This window comes from Odontesthes bonariensis, chromosome 24, assembly GCF_027942865.1.
Source record: "Odontesthes bonariensis isolate fOdoBon6 chromosome 24, fOdoBon6.hap1, whole genome shotgun sequence".
In the NCBI taxonomy this organism is placed as follows: Eukaryota; Metazoa; Chordata; class Actinopteri; order Atheriniformes; family Atherinopsidae; genus Odontesthes; species Odontesthes bonariensis.
Genome location: NC_134529.1, coordinates 9,330,265 through 9,345,974, shown reverse-complemented (window position 1 = coordinate 9,345,974; position 15,710 = coordinate 9,330,265). Strand labels below are relative to the sequence as shown.

Here is a 15,710-nt window from a genome sequence, read left to right as displayed (position 1 = left end):
CAGGTGATTGGACGAGCGAGGCGGAAGCAGGTGATTGGACGAGCAAGGCGGAAGCAGTCGTGCAGCAATTGTGTCAATGTGAAACGGGTCGTGGACAGATTTGGCTACTTTTTAAATGAAGTTTTAGCGTTGCAATCACTTTGTGCGTTTAAGAAGGATGTCGTGCTTCTTTAGAAGAAGTATTGCAGCGAAGGTAAAGAGCCCAAAAGCCCCGACAATTAGAAACTGCTGTGCTAAAGCTAACTGTAACTGTTGTTACTGGAAATATGGGCTCACTGGGGGCACAGCTACGATCCTTAACGTGTTTTGCTGTTTTTTTTCTTTAATGTGTAGCTGGGGAGGACACTGCAGCAATCTGAGGATGTGTTTATACCAGCTCTGACTGCAGTCAACGTTATAAAGAAGCAGTTAAGTCTGATTATGCTGTTCGCAACGATGACATGCTTGTCCTGTCACTGACTTAATGAAGCTTTCTGATCGTGTACTCCTCAGGCAGGCTGCTGACTTCAGATTGTCACTTTACGCGTTACGAATCATGGGGATTTTACCATCCAGTGGAGACATTCAGCTGCAGACAGAAACCTTGGCCTCTCAGGTCAGATTCATCATGCAAACAATATGGACACAGACCTCAACAGCAGATGTAAAATGTATGCAAATCATCGTTTTTTCCCCTCAAATCCCACAGCAACAGTTTGGGTTAACACAGATTCCTTGTGTTCAAATGGTAAAAATCACCTTATTTGTAAAAGATAAATAAATGCATGGTAGAGGAAATGACTTCAGTGAAGTTAGTTTTAAGTTGGATATTCGACAGACATTCGCAAAACACTCCAACATTTCAAGTGCACTCGTATTGCAGACTTTACAGTAAACACACAAATAAAAAATAATGAAAATCATGATGCGATCTGTGACCTTTTTATTTTTTTACAATTTAGTTCTGTTCATATTTTTTATTAATTTTTATTTGTAAATATTAGCATTTTAGCTCAATAGCTTCCAGATAACGTGATCAATTGACTCCAAATCAGTGTGGGATCATGTAACTACACTGGCTGCATGAGATACACCTATTGTTTTTACATCTGTTCATAATTTTCAATAACTTTAAATACAGTACCTTATCTCTGCTTTAAATGTCCCACATTTTTATTTTGAAAACAGGAAGTTGGAACACGCTTCGTTTATTTACTGTAAAGTCTGCAATACGGGTGCACTTGAAATGTTGGAGTGGCTTGCGAATGTCTGTCGAATATCCAACTTAAAACTAACTTCACCTAAGTGAGGAAATGACAGTTCTACTTGGAAAATGACTGTGACAAAAGGGATTATTGCTACAAAGGCACACAAACTTCCTATTGAAAGCTGCAAATTGACCGGACTGTCACTGACATGGACAATGGCCATGAAGAGATAAAAAAAAAATGGTACAAAGTGAAGTGGCATGGCCATAGGATGATGCATTTTGATTAAACGGAGATGCAAAACCATCATAAGGAAATGAACCTGACAAAAACTGTATGCTAAACAGACAAAAATGGCTACAACATAGCTGTAAAGACACAGTAATAACCAAGAGACCCAAAGCACATTTGAGTTGCCACAGGTGGTCTTTGATATTTCATAATCCATCGCAGGCCAAACCGTGACTATATCAACACCTCTGTGGTAAATTGAGTTGTTTCAACAGACTAAATTCCCCAAAATATTCATCCATCCATCCATCCATTATCTTCCGCTTGTCCGGGGATTGGGTCGCGGGGGCAGCAGCTTGAGCAGAGAAACCCAGACGTCCCTGTTTGTTGCAACAAAAATAAATGTCAGATTCTCACTCTGGGAAAGCTGTAAACACAAGTTTTACGAAGGTTGCTGCTCCCATATCGTGGTTACGAGGTGTACTTTGTTGATGTTTGAAGTGAGTATTAGAGGAAGCATGGCGCCTAACATGTACACCATGCTGTGTTTTTCAGTTGAAGCAGGACAGTGTGGTGGAGGACATCTCTGCTGGAAGTGGAGTGATCAACTTTAAAGTCAACCGCAGGCTTCTCGCCGAGGTTTGTTTGTGCAGACACTCGGCCCACAGTGACGGGAATAAGTCTCCACCGCTTCTGCTTGGATGATCATCTTTCTTTGGTTTCTCCAGAAATTGTTGGAGCCGTTTGGAAAAGGGGGCGGTGACACGTTTGGGTTGGATAGTGAACTTTTTAATACTCTGAAGAGGGGAACAACATTGGTGGAGTATAGGTGGGTTTGATTATATGTGTCTTTTTATTTTTATTTAATACTGCATAAATCTCCTTACGTATATTTTAACAGACAGTGTTCATGTGTTCGTATGTTGCAGCTCGCCAAACATCGCCAAAAAATTCCACGCCGGACACTTGCGCTCGACAATTATCGGTGAGTTGGCAAAATCTGTGGCAACGTAAATGTATGGATTAACGAGCATGTGAGCTGCGCTGTCTGCAAAAGACTGAACGATAAATCCGGCCTGCGCAGAATATCAAGCGCCCACCTGTGGCAACAAGTTTAATTGTTCTGAAATAAATGAGAGATATTCAAAAATAATGGGCGGTTCTGTGAGGTGGAAGAACTAGCAGAAATGTTTTCTGTTTTAATCTTTGAATATCAATTCATAGCTTTACAGTGAAGTTTAATTGGCTCCATCTCCAGGTAACTTCATTGCTAACCTGAAACAGTCCCTTGGACACGATGTTATTCGAATGAACTACCTTGGAGACTGGGGCATGCAGTTCGGTGAGAAAGCTGTGCAACATATACTGCTGAGGTGTCCACCATGAGTGACTTGAACTGTCAGTAAGTCAGTAACCTATGTTGAATTTCAGGTTTGCTGGGAGCCGGGTTTGGCCAATTCGGATGTGTGGAAAAATTAAAAGAAAATCCCTTACAGCATTTGTTTGAGGTGATGCTTCGTTTTGGAGAATGAGTCTGTTGTTTGCTCTCATCTTTAGTTGGTGATTTGAGTTTTTCTGTTTTCTAAATGCTGATATAAATAAATGCTGACTGTTCTGTAACAGCGCTGAGGTTTAGCAGTTTACCGTCGTGTTTTGGTCTTACAGGTTTATGTTCGAGTGAACAAGGAAGCGGAGCACAAGGAGGACACAAAGCAGGCTGCAAGAGACTTCTTTAGACAGCTGGAGCAGCATGAGAGCCAGGCTATGTCGTTATGGCAACAGTTCAGAGAGATCACGGTCAGGGAGTACCAGCACATTTACAAGGTGCAGCCTCTCATACGGTCAGGAAATCTGTCAAATACAGGCTTGTGAATGATGACAATATGCTGTGGTAATGCGTGACGGAGATTCTTTTCAAACCTTTCCAGCGGTTAGGGGTCCACTTTGACGTTTACAGCGGGGAGTCCTTTCACCAAGATCAAGCTCAGGAGGTGGTGCGGCTGCTGCAGAGCCGAGGACTGTTGAAAACCTCAGAGTATGTGTTTAAATGGGTAACAAGTAAAACGTGTAGGACAGAAGAACACTCGCATGCACCAGGATTAGATTAGATTACATGGCACGAAGGCAGATTTTAATTGTGATGAGGCATTGTCTTTAATTTTAAGGGACGTTTCTATGCACATGATGGATCTATGGTCAGTATTTGCCCTACAGTTATCTGACTGACTCAGTTCATTGTTATTTAATCAGGGGGAGCACCAGTCTTTGAGGTCAAGTGTTCACTTAAGTATGGAATATTTTACAGAAGAGCCGCGCCAATCAGAAATCTGTTGATTCTATATTTACTGAGAAAAGTTCTTTTCTCTTTTAAAAGTTCTTTGAGTCTTTTAAAGAGCCAGCGCTTTGTGGACACTGCTAGAACTGCGCTTACTACAGTGACTTTTCATTTTATACATTGTTGAAAAATGCTGATTATTGCCCCTTCAATATGAGATACACCGATAAATATATATAAGGTTATGATCGTTAAGTCTTAAGTGAGTTCAATAATAGTTCAATAATTTGGTGAAACATGAAATATCAGTGTGGTGACGAAATAACAGATATTTCTGTTAATCCATAAAGGCAGAGATAAAGTTGTCCTTGCAGTTAGAACTGATGCACAGTTGAATAACCCACATCTGCTGTGGGATTATGCTTGTTGTGTGTTAACAGGAAAGGGACTGGAGTTGTTGATCTCTCCCCTGACGGAGACATGAGCAGCGTCTGTACGTTACTCCGCAGTGACGGCACCACTCTCTACATCACCAGGTCAGGGCGAGCAGAAGTTAAAGTCGACACCAAATATTGTTCAAAGGATCCGTATTTATGTCTTCAGCATGTTTATCCTGGTCTCCCTCGGACTGTCACTTTGTCTCATCGAGGCAGCGACGACTTATTTTGCATTTTCTGTCTCAGGGACATCGCGGCAGCTATCGACCGGAAGGCGAAATACTGTTTTGACGAGATGATTTATGTGGTGAGGACACTGATGAACTGGCTTTTACAGTCCCACTTCTGTAATTAATTTCATGATAGCCCCGTACAAAGAGTAGGTAATGAAAGCAGTTTCATGTCTTGTTGACAGTTTTTATCTCATTCATTATAATTTTCTGTTCTTTACTAGATTAAACTTTTCAAATCTTTGAAACCTGGTTTCTTCCTTTTGTCCATGGTTGTTGGGTTTGTTAGTGTTGAACTGGTGATTCACATTTCTAGCTTACACTTCTGTTCTTGATGTGCTTGTCCTTCTACTTTTTTCAGACCGACAAAAGTCAAGAGCATCACTTCTCTCAGTTGTTCCAGATCCTGCTCGCTATGGGACATCCTTGGGCTGGCGGGTAACCAAAATTCTATCTTGTTCAACCACAACTCCGCAACCTGAAAGACCAGTTTAATCAAGCGTATCGGCGTCAGTATCTGAATAGAACTACTGTTTGCAGGTGTCGCCATGTGCCCTTTGGTCTGGTTCAGGGCATGAAGACCAGGACCGGTGAGGTGGTGTTTCTGGAGGACGTGCTGGACGAAGCTCGGGCGAGGATGCTCCACAACATGAGCCAGTCAAACAGTAAAGCTTTCATTCATCACACGCACAGGACTCAGACATGCCGAATCTTCATTTACATGTTTTACTTGTGCTAAAGTTCTGATGCTGGTCTATAAAGCTCTGAATGGTCTAGGACCAAAACACATCAGTGAGCTCCTGACCCAGTATGAACCTTCCAGACCCCTCAGGTCATCTGGATCCGGTCTTCTATCAGTTCCCAGAGTCAGAACCAGAGATGGAGAAGCTGCATTCAGCTTCTATGCTCCACATGTCTGGAACAAACTCCCAGAAAGCCTCAGATCAGCTGAAACACTCAGTGTGTTTAAGTCCAGGTTGAAGACCTGACACCTATTTTCAGCTGCATTTGAATAAAGCTCCAAATCTGAAGCTTGAGTTTCAAACTTAATCACATTTTAACTACTGATTCTATCTGATTTTTATCTATTGTTCTTATTTATTTCTTTTCTGTTTAAAATTTAAATCATGCTTTTCATTTCTACTGTTTTAATGTATCTGTAAAGCACTTTGAATCACCTTGTTGTTGAATTGTGCTGTACAAATAAACTTGCCTTGCCATATGCTAACATTTGCCTACACTATCGGCAGTGCTCAAGCAGTTGGTGTGTGCAGCGTAAATGTTGTGGCACTCTTTATTAGTGTCTTATAAAACTGAAAGTATCAGTGTGAGCACTGACAGTCCTGTTTGTTGTTTATTTATCAAGCGGTGCCGCATTTCATCCCAATGTTATTTGACTGCATTTCATAACATGCTGTAATTCTTCCACAGCAGCGTGAGAAGAGTTGAGCTTGGAATTTATTTGCAGCTATTTAATGCGTCTGCCCTGATATAGAGCCAGATAATTTGAGCCACAGTCACTCTGATATGTTTAAAAAAAAAAAAAGCCCACACATTTCTTTATGCCATCATGAAATTCAGTAATGAAACGACAAAGTTGCTGACTCCTGGAAGAACTTTGTTTGCCAGCTCTTGATTAGTTAATTAGCAGCAGTGTCCTGTTAGCAAGCGACGACTTGAGTGTTTAAATTCAGTACATAGTACATAGTGTTGTTAGTATCTGTGTACTTTGCGGCTCGCTGTCTAAATTATGACGAAGGCGACACTTCTTTAATGCATATTTGGTGGTTAGGGTCATTTTGGGAGTGACGTATTAGAAATTCCTTTACCAAAAGCACTGCTGTTACCACAGTAGCAGAAACAAACGCAGGGATCGCTCATCTCATTCACTTTTTGATGAGAAAATGAGCTAATACGACAAAGAAAACTACACGTTGTGGGTGTAATGGACCTGTGTTTGAGCACTGAAGGAAACTACATTTTTTCCACAGCTACGAAGGAGTTGGAAAACCCAGAGGACACGGCAGAGAAAGTGGGAATCGGTGCCCTAATAGTCCAAGTAAGTCCTCTTTGATTTGGTTTGGTTTGGTTTTTCTGCACATTGTGGGTAGAATGACTTTTAATGGTGACATTGTTTCAGGACTTCAAAGGTCCCCTGCTGTCAGATTACAAGTTTGATTGGGACCGAATCCTGCAGGCACAGGGCGACACGGGCGTCTTCCTACAGTACACACATGCTCGACTCTGCAGGTTTGTATACATTAGTTGCTAAAAAAGATTTTCTATCACTCTTTTTGATTGCTTGAATCCTTTGTGGTCACATTTCAGTGTCTTAAACTTGAGTCTCTTATCAGTTATTTAGCCTTTAAGATGAGATCAAAACACAAAAGTGAGTCCTCTTAAACTCGCACTTTGGACAGCAATCAAAACTTGAAACCTACCCACAAAGTATTTCTAGTCTTTCAGAATGGGAAACAGGACTTGTGCACAGGTAGTTCACATGTTAACTGTAATGCGGTTGCTGTAGTTTAATACAGAGGAATGAAGGCATGGAAGCAGCTACGTTCCAGCCTTCCCTCCTACGTGAGCAGACGAGCACAATCATCCTGCAGCACCTGCTCCGGTAAGCCAACTCCTTTTACGGTTTGCTAGTTTTGTCAATATTTGCTCCAGCGTTATCAAATCTTGTGTGCTTGTCCACAGTTATGATGAGGTGTTGTATCAGTCAGCCCAGGATTTGCAACCCAAACACCTCGTCAACTTTTTACTTAAGCTGTGGTAAGGAACAGTGAGGGATTAAAGAGGCTTAAAGTTGGTGTTAGTAGATGGTTTAGTAACAGTTTACATGTGTGCACTTTGTTTTCTGTTTTGTGCCATACAGCCACTTAATTGCTTCAGCACACAGGGAGCTGCCAGTGAAAGGAAGCCCACAGGATGTTGCACAGGTAGAGACCGAAGCACTTTTATGCATTTATTTTAAGTTTTTACTTTAATTGCACCCATATTTGACATGTAGTAACGATGACTTGGACCTTTTACGGTGCTTCCAGTAACTTGTAAAAGGAAATTATAGTCTTTAACGTAGATATGCTTGTGTTCAAATAGTATACTACTAATGAAAATACTCTTACAGGCAAGATTACGACTGTTCAGCGGAACCCGTTCAGTCCTGGCCAATGGGATGAGGATCCTGGGCATCATACCGGTTAATAAAATGTGAAGATCGCTGCAGTACTTGAATGTTTTTGTCTTTGACTGCTCTCGTTCCTTACCATTACCGTGAAATGATCCTGTAAATACAGAGCCTTATATTTTTAAAATAAAGCAAACTGGCGTCTACTAGTAAAAAAATAATCCAACTTCTCTTTCTGTCGTGGTTGTTCAGATTTAATAAAAGCTTGAAAATAGCATTCAAATCATCACAGAAGTGATTAAAAAAAAAAAGAAAGACACAAGAAGCCGGAAAGATATTACAAACATAATAACATGCATCGTCTTTTCAAGTCTGTTCTCCGGTGAGTAGGCTACATTCAGCGTTACCAATGTCATTTGGACTTAAAACACTCACATTGCACAGTTCAGTACAAATTAAATATTGATTAACAAAGAAAAAAAACTGCATTATAAGAAGTCTTTATATTTTTAGGCCTCCTTTAACAGATATAAAGGCTTCAGAGTTACAAAGGCCTGTTACTACCCAACGCTAAGTATGAATTGAAGACCTCGATTGCCTCAGATTATTTACAAACATCACTAGCAACTAACTACAAAGGACCACTTCCAAAACAGTCATTGACCGAAAGATTGCTTGAATCAGATTATCTTAAAACCTCTTACAGTTGATTCACAGCACCGTCATCGGTGCCATATGGGTGAAGGGGGGAGCAGATCATAGGTGAGAGTAGAACAGAAACTGTCGCCTGGTTTAGACTGAACACAGAACTGACCTCCGTGTTCATCTGGAAAATGGCTCCCTAATCCCCTCCAGTGCACAAGCTTTTGTAGCTCTCCAGAAAACACAACCCCAACGCAGACCCGGTTCTGCGTTAGAGACTCCTCTGCTGTGAGCTTTGACTCACACAGTCATCAGCTTCTGTTTGGATTCTGCGTCTGTGTCTTGCCGGCTCAGTTTGGATGTGTCTTGCTTTGGAAGTCCGTACAGGTAAATGGAAACGCACACAAGGAGTGCTCCAGAGGCAAATGTGATTGCTGCAACAGAGAGAAAGCATTACAAGTTAATGGATTAGAACTGGACTTTATAAATGAAACTAAATTGAATTGAATTTTCTGCAAAGCTAAGTTGAGCTGAAGCCCAGTGTTTTACCCCTGAAATCCATTCTAACTCGTCATTAATTAACTATTGTTTCCATTTGTACCGGACTGCACAGCCTCTTTCATGAACATTTAGAAATGTAAAACTTTGATTATCTTGTAGAAACATTATAGGAAGTTCTCAGCAATTTTGATGAAAAGAAAACCACTGTGGCTCATAAAACCTAACATAATAATCCGTTCAAGCCAGGCAACACTTCTGCAGTCATTTCACAGGTTTACGACACTTTTTGTGATTTTTGTGATTTTTGTCCGGATCGGACAGGCATCTGGTTATTACACAGAGCCCACGTTGTTGGTTCAAACCAACCTACTTTTAGCGTAAAAATGCCCATAGCTTAACGACAAATTTATTACTTGACAGTCCAGACAGCAGTTATCTACTAGATGTCTTGAATGAACGTACAAAGGGACTTACTTATCTGCAGTCCAAACAATAAGACGGATGCAACTGTTGATAGAACAATAGCAGCTGCAGCAGAGAAGCCCTTCATGATGTTGTCTGTGTACTTCACCACCACTGATGTGTAGAGGCCGCCAACACTGGCCAGAACTGGAAGCACAGAGACAGCACAATCAGCCACGTGGCAAAATGAGACTCCAAATCCAAAACCATCCCCGGGTTCGGTCATACTTACATACTACAAAGCATACCCAGGGTGTATAACCAAAGAAGAAGCCTTTCTCCAGGACCATGTCTCCATCGTTCATGTAAACGCCAACCAGGGTGACTACAATGCCGGAGAGGTACATCTGGATGTTTCTCACCCACAGAGATGTATCTGAGCTCTTCAGGACTTTCTCAAAGTACACACCTTAATGAAAGAGGACATAAAGTGTTCCTGAGAAGAGGATTTTCTTTCTTTATTGTACATATATGAACAAGTACTGGACAAAAAGCTGAAACCACCTAGTTATCAGAATTCAGGCTTAATTTTACCTGCAAATCCAGAGCAGAGGACAGCTACAGCAACAGCAACGAACCCGATAAAGGGATTCTGCTCAACCTGGGGGGAAAAAAAACAAAAAAAAGGAACTGTGAGCCACAGATCAGATGGGGAAAACAGCAAAAGGACAGGTAAAACATATGATCCCTGCCTGCCCCCCCCTACCTGAACTTTAGTGGCCTCCACAGGCTTCCACTGGACGAGTGTCACACCGACACACAGCATGAAGACGGAGAACCACTGCAGCCGGCTGAGAGAGCGATTCAGCATGAGAACAGTGCACAAGGCAGTGCACGGGATCTTCAGCTGATATGTAACCTGTATAACAAAACGCGGGTCAAGTCTGACAGCTCAAAAGTTGCAACAAGTTGATTTACACAGATAATACAAACTCCACAAACACTGAACATATTACAGAACCTTTTTGCAAATTAATTCCACAGTTAATGCCCACCTCACATCAAATGATTTTTGAAGCGATTTTACTGTTTTATTCCCATAAAATTCTCACAGAAAATGATGAGGTTTAGTAGAGTTGTGGAGCCCTACTGTCCTCTTTGTTGTTTGGTGTAAGGTGGCCGTGAAGTCGAGTCTTTTTCTGATCTTTCTGATCAAATTAAGAGTGAAAAGTAAGACTGCGATAAAAATCTTTAATCTATCACTAAAATCTCTGTGGCTTGTGACAAAGAAGGAAATAGGAAAAGGTTCAGGTTTCAATCTTCAAGGTTTTTTCAGTTTGAAAAGACTAAAGCAAACAAGACACACCTGACCACAACTGGGAGCTTTGTAAATTACCGATTTTGGGTTTTGATTTTGTGTGTATATGCTTTGATCTCAACATCAGAGAAACAGAGTTTGGGTCATACCTGATAAACTGCTGCATCGAGGTTACTCAGCGCAACAAAAGCCATGTTGTTCTGAACTGCGTACACTATAGAAGGCACGCTGAGCTTCAGCAGTTCTTTTGGGCTGAAGAAGATGTGCTCCTTGATGGCGTTCTTGAGTCTGACGAGGCTTCCCGTCTCTCTGCGAATGTTTAAAAAACAAAAGTTGAACCGCTGCTCCTGAATGTTCACAATACAAGCGTTCGATAACGGACAAATAGCAGCATGCTTCCAGCTTATGAACCAGAACCAGAAAGTTAACCAGAGTGTGTTTACCTCTTAAACATGAATGAAATATGTATGTAATGAAGGATACAAAAATAAGACTGAGGTAAGCGAACGTACACTGATTTATCTGCAGATCAGTTTTTCCAGGGGTTGGGTCAATAAAATGTGTGATATAAACTTTTCATTAATTTCAAACCCATATGTGTTTATTGTGTCTTCATCACCCGCAACTGGTTTGACCCCCAAATCAAAAGGTTTAGAGATTGCAATCAAGGAAAACAAAGAAAAGTATCAAATCCTGCCACAAAAGACAACGTAACTGAACAAATTTGGTATTGTTTTAGTTGTTTGAAACCTGATGCAACATAAGGGTGCGTTTACCTTTCAAACCATGACTAATAATTTTGGGAAAGTCAATCATTTACAGTAAAAGTTCAACATGGTTTTCATTCACCTTGTCTAAAGTTAAAGCAATTTTAATTTTATTTAATTTTTTTAATTTAATTTTCCAGGACATCCCAAAGTTTTAGAGGATTCTTTTAAAACAAAACCTTAGATCTGAAAGGGTTTAATGTGCAGGGTTCTTGAGAGACCATCTGATGATCTTTCCAAAGAACACATTAAAGCTTTTTTTAAAGTGTTACTCCTCTTTAAAGGTAAAGTTTTAACAACAATCCTGTGAAAGTGCTGCTTTCTCTCTGTGATGTTATTTGGGAACATTTCGCTGGCCCGGTGTGACGAATCGACTTTATTTGATGATCTGATCAAATATTTCAAAGCTGATGGCGAGTGGTCTCTTTCAGGATGACCATGACCTATCCAATGGGAATTAGAGATCTCTGAATGGCTTGATAGACATGAAAAAACAGATCTTAACCTAAGTGAACACCTCTAGGAGCTTTTCTTTATGTTTGACAATGCTCGCCACTATAATCAAATGGATTTGGTATTAGATTTTTGGGACTGCACAACTGAACAATAACCAATATATGAAATAAATGACTCACTAGTTGACTAAAGAGTGAACATAATTAAATCAAGCATTAGTTAAAGCCATATTCCTCATTATCCCTTCATTCGCCCCAGTGTACACAACAGAGTATCAAATACGACAGGCACTTACTTCGCAAGCATCCCAAGACTCAGTATTAATTTGATGACTTCAGTGATGCACACTGCAGTCGTGGAGAAGTACAGATCCCCTAATGAAATGGTCCGTGTGTACCTTAATGCCACCGTGTATGTAGCTGCCACCAGTGTCATTACTGACAGGCAGTAAAGTTTGAAGATCACACTCACGTTTTCTGTGGAGAAAAACGGTGAAAATGTAGCCAACAATCACTGCCTTCACACGTTTACCGTTTAACCACCAAGATTCAACCACTGTATATACTAGTGTTTTATTAAATAAAGTGAGACGAATACATCTGTAGTTTTCTTTTTGTACGTTTTTCCACATCGGGGTAACGGTACAGTCACTCAAACCGCTATGTCAGCTAACATTAGCCTGTGGTAAAAATAATAAAATAAATAAATAAATACCGGCCATCTTCGCTCTGCTTTGTATCCGTCCAAGCGGCAACGAATTCAGTTACCCTGCACCGGTTACGTGCCATATACACCGAAAAAGACCTATCCACAGTTAACCGAGGAATACTGTCCAACCAACCAACTAACTAGTAATCCTGGTTTCCTGCTTCCTGCATTTCCCAGAATGCAGCGCAAGTGTGAAGGTGCGTTTGTTTTCTCTGCTCCCGAAGTTGTCTAATTAAAGCCGAAAGTCGTTCTTATGTGCTGTATAACTATATTTCTATATATATCATATATATAGTAATTATATATAATATATATATATATATATGTATTTTTTTTCTATATTTCAATAGGTTCTGGGATAAATTGAGGTCAGTCTTGCCCCAACTTGTCATCCAGAGCTTCTGTAACTATAAATTATTTTCGAAGACTTCCTCTGAAGACCCTATTTTTACTTTTTGGGATGTAAAACTGCAGCATAACAAAGTTTGTGTCAGTTTCCTCATTGTATGGGAAGTGAAGAAGTGTCAAGACATCAAACATTTGAATGCATAAGGTTTTTTGATTGTCCAGCTTTAATCTATTTCGGGTGCGTTTGCCTTGCTTGAAACATTTAATGATTCCACCATTTAGTAAGTTAGTAAGCAAGTTTTGAGTCGTAAAAAAAATGCAATTAAACAGCCCGAGATTATAACACACATATTTGGCCTCCATTGTCAGTAAATGTGTGGGTTGTTAAACACAACTACTCTGTATGTGGTGAATCTGTGTTAAAATGGCAAACTGATACCCAACATATTTTTGTGGGTGTTAAGGAAGATTTAACACAAGTTTATATATTTAAACACAAGACACAGATATACCAGGATTAAGTGATTACATGTTTTAGTCTCTTTATTTTTGAGAAAATAATTGAACACATCATCAGCCATTTGGATAATTGGAATGAAATGGCAAGGTGTTTCCAAATAGAATAAAACTAAAATCCCATTAAAAGAAAAAAGAACAAAGCAGACACATCATCAGTAAATCTAAGTCTGGAAAACTGTGTGCAGCCACCGTGTTGTGTATGACTGAAATTACAAAATTTGGTGGCTGAAGAACTTCTTTTAATCGACTATAGTCGCCATTTATTGTAAATAAGAATAAAGTGTATTATCTATTTATAGGAAGGGAATAATGTTTGGTTCACTTAACAATGATATAAATAGATACCACAGACTTGTAAGTCTTCTATCACAGGGAATACTTTTCCACACCTAAAACTGCAAAGCAATGGTTGTTTTTAATAGAAAGTTCCCAGTAAAGTATCTCACTGAAAACTAACCAGAAAATACGTGTTTTGGAGCATCTTTCTGAGTTACTCACTCTTTAAACAAACAGGTATAACTGAACCAAATTAGATAGCATTGACGTTCTTGGTTCCTCCAGTCCTTTGTTTAAAACTTAACACTGTCTGTATCTGAGCTTCTTAAAGGGGCTGCATGAGAAAACCTTTATCATCTGAAAGCAGCAGCCATCACCCCACCACAGCTGTACAACACCGCAGCCTGTTGGGTACATACTGTAACTGTGGGAGATTTTAAATGGGCAGAAAAGCAACACTATTCACCCTCTTGTTTGAACTCCCAACAAAGACCCAACGGTCACATTACTCTGGTGCGTCTCTCCTCACAAACGGAACATCGTCCATGCAAGTGTGTGCACTGATGCTGGAGGCAAAGCTGTCAAAAGCGTGACTTTAACACTGTGACGGTAACACAGGTGAACTCATGAACTGTCAGCGGGAACGTGCTCGAAGCCTTCGCTCTCCCTCACCAGCGCTCTTTCCAGGATAACCCGACCCTCCTTGTAGCGCTGGCTTTCCTCAGTGGCGAACTCGTACATCCAGCCCAGCTTGCTGTTGCAGTTCTTGCAGCTGACGTCTCGCACCATGTGTCTCCCTGTCAGCATGACTCTGTCTTGCACCTCACTGTGCTGCAGATTCACAACCTGAAGAGCAGCAAGTGCACATTTGTGGCTGTAAAAGTTTTTCTCAAAACAGTGTTGAGGTTAAAGATTGAGAGATGTGAGCTACAATTTCGATAGTGAACTCAACAAGTGCGTCTATAAAAAACAACTTTTATCTTCTATAGAAAAACAGAGAAAAAACAGCGAATTCACAAAATTTCAGAGACTGGAAACATTCAAGATCTCTTATTTGTGCTTGAAAATAGCATCTAAATGTTTATCAGACACGGAAGATGTTGATATGCATGTAGACACATACGTAATATATGTGTGATCAAAGTTTTGACCCAAACTCAAACATCTTATTTAGGTCAAAATCCCCCCGCATCATCCTAATAAATAAGCTGACGCATATTAACCACAGTTACACTACTAAAACCCATCTATTGTGTTTGATGGCCAACATTAGCCGATTAGCAGGTACCTTGTTGAACAGGAAAGCTCTGCCGGTGGCTCCAGTGAAGCGTGTGGAGATGAGCTCAGCCCGGTTGGTCAGTATGGTGTCACAGTTGGCACAAGAGAAGAGGCGACTTCCACCAATGTGGTCCAAGAAGATGCGTCCCATCTCGTCTATCAGGACAAACTGAATTAAAGAAGGCAGACATTTAAAGATGTCTCTTTATCACACGTGAACGTACCATGGATTTCATAACTGCAAAATATTGCACTCTTCCATCAGGTTAAATGCAAATAGTTTGATGAGGAGATAAAATAAAAGTAATTCACATTGTTGAATTTTTTTTGTTGAAATATTAATAAATAAACATTTCAACTACCCAACTAACTGAATAAAACAATGGATGGGATGTTGATAGAATTTTAACACAATGGAAGATTTTGGTGTGTCAGGATTAGCTGCTTTTCTGTCACTAAAATTGAAACATTACAAACGGACGTCTTTAACCGGTTTACAGTCAAATCAATCACCAGCTCAATCGATCACAAATGCGAAAATACCGATTTATAAACAACAATTACAATTGTTTTCTCAATAACAAAGGAACTAGAAGTAGAAGACTGGCCGCATCAGGCCTGCTTTATGTTATTGAGAAAAAAAATTACAGCAACGTTGTTCGGTTTCCTGTTAAAAAAAAAGTGAAGAAAATAGGAACATGAATAATATTAATCCATGCATCATTACATTACATTTGATATCTTGTCAGAAAACGGTCTAAAAACAGTAATACTGTTAGAGCTACCAAAACATTGGCTAACTAACGTTTACCATCAACAGGCCAAAAAAAACATTGTGACGTCCAAATGTCTCACCTCGTAACTTAAAATGAAGACACTTTACTGTTTTTTTTTAGTCGGAGATCTGTTATTATCTTTTAACAACAGGATTTTTAACGTTTGCTCTGTTATTATTATCGCAAAACTCCGAATAAATAGGACGGAAGTTAGTGTAATCGTGAC

At 40.1% G+C, this 15,710-nt stretch overlaps 3 protein-coding genes across 5 annotated transcripts; 1 reads left to right on the top strand and 2 right to left on the bottom strand.

Annotated features, from left to right (window-relative positions):
• The first annotated feature begins 42 nt into the window (after window positions 1-42).
• rars2 (arginyl-tRNA synthetase 2, mitochondrial) lies at window positions 43-7,591 on the top strand. Of its 2 annotated transcripts, XM_075459058.1 has the most exons (20): window positions 43-193; window positions 334-407; window positions 493-595; window positions 1,974-2,057; window positions 2,147-2,247; window positions 2,348-2,403; window positions 2,677-2,760; window positions 2,850-2,926; window positions 3,084-3,242; window positions 3,347-3,453; window positions 4,134-4,229; window positions 4,377-4,437; window positions 4,722-4,798; window positions 4,901-5,025; window positions 6,352-6,419; window positions 6,501-6,610; window positions 6,888-6,983; window positions 7,064-7,138; window positions 7,242-7,305; window positions 7,494-7,591. In XM_075459058.1, the coding sequence occupies exons 1-20, from the start codon at window positions 158-160 to the stop codon at window positions 7,578-7,580; spliced, it is 1,740 nt and encodes a 579-aa protein (XP_075315173.1). In that variant the 5' UTR covers window positions 43-157; the 3' UTR covers window positions 7,581-7,591. The 2 variants fall into 2 exon arrangements, with proteins under 2 accessions (XP_075315173.1, XP_075315174.1); XM_075459059.1 differs by lacking the exon at window positions 43-193 and having other exon boundaries at window positions 336-407; window positions 497-595.
• A 143-nt stretch (window positions 7,592-7,734) lies between these two features.
• Window positions 7,735-12,457, bottom strand: slc35a1 (solute carrier family 35 member A1). The gene is made up of 8 exons (XM_075459060.1): window positions 12,294-12,457; window positions 11,875-12,055; window positions 10,506-10,665; window positions 9,805-9,957; window positions 9,633-9,699; window positions 9,331-9,507; window positions 9,111-9,245; window positions 7,735-8,569 (listed from the first exon to the last, which is right to left on the bottom strand). Exons 1-8 carry the CDS (start codon window positions 12,298-12,300, stop codon window positions 8,436-8,438), a joined length of 1,014 nt encoding a protein of 337 aa, XP_075315175.1. The 5' UTR covers window positions 12,301-12,457; the 3' UTR covers window positions 7,735-8,435.
• Window positions 12,458-13,160: 703 nt separating this feature from the next.
• On the bottom strand, window positions 13,161-15,710 carry LOC142375068 (protein yippee-like 5). Of its 2 annotated transcripts, none has more exons than XM_075458988.1 (3): window positions 15,564-15,710; window positions 14,719-14,877; window positions 13,161-14,276 (listed from the first exon to the last, which is right to left on the bottom strand). In XM_075458988.1, the coding sequence occupies exons 2-3, from the start codon at window positions 14,857-14,859 to the stop codon at window positions 14,055-14,057; spliced, it is 363 nt and encodes a 120-aa protein (XP_075315103.1). In that variant the 5' UTR covers window positions 14,860-14,877; window positions 15,564-15,710; the 3' UTR covers window positions 13,161-14,054. The 2 variants fall into 2 exon arrangements, with proteins under 2 accessions (XP_075315103.1, XP_075315104.1); XM_075458989.1 differs by having other exon boundaries at window positions 14,719-14,864.

Coding starts and splice junctions, on each gene's coding strand:
- rars2 (XM_075459058.1), top strand. CDS start 158: ATGTCGTGCTTCTTTAGAAGAAGTATTGCAGCGAAG. Junction 4,799..4,900: donor GGACATCCTTGGGCTGGCGG/GTAACCAAAATT, acceptor TACTGTTTGCAG/GTGTCGCCATGTGCCCTTTG. Junction 5,026..6,351: donor CAACATGAGCCAGTCAAACA/GTAAAGCTTTCA, acceptor TTTTTTCCACAG/CTACGAAGGAGTTGGAAAAC.
- slc35a1 (XM_075459060.1), bottom strand. Junction 10,666..11,874: donor AGTCTTGGGATGCTTGCGAA/GTAAGTGCCTGT, acceptor AAACATTCGCAG/AGAGACGGGAAGCCTCGTCA. Junction 8,570..9,110: donor ATTGTTTGGACTGCAGATAA/GTAAGTCCCTTT, acceptor TCTCTGTTGCAG/CAATCACATTTGCCTCTGGA.
- LOC142375068 (XM_075458988.1), bottom strand. CDS start 14,859: ATGGGACGCATCTTCTTGGACCACATTGGTGGAAGTCGCCTCTTCTCT. Junction 14,277..14,718: donor GAGCTTTCCTGTTCAACAAG/GTACCTGCTAAT, acceptor GCTGCTCTTCAG/GTTGTGAATCTGCAGCACAG.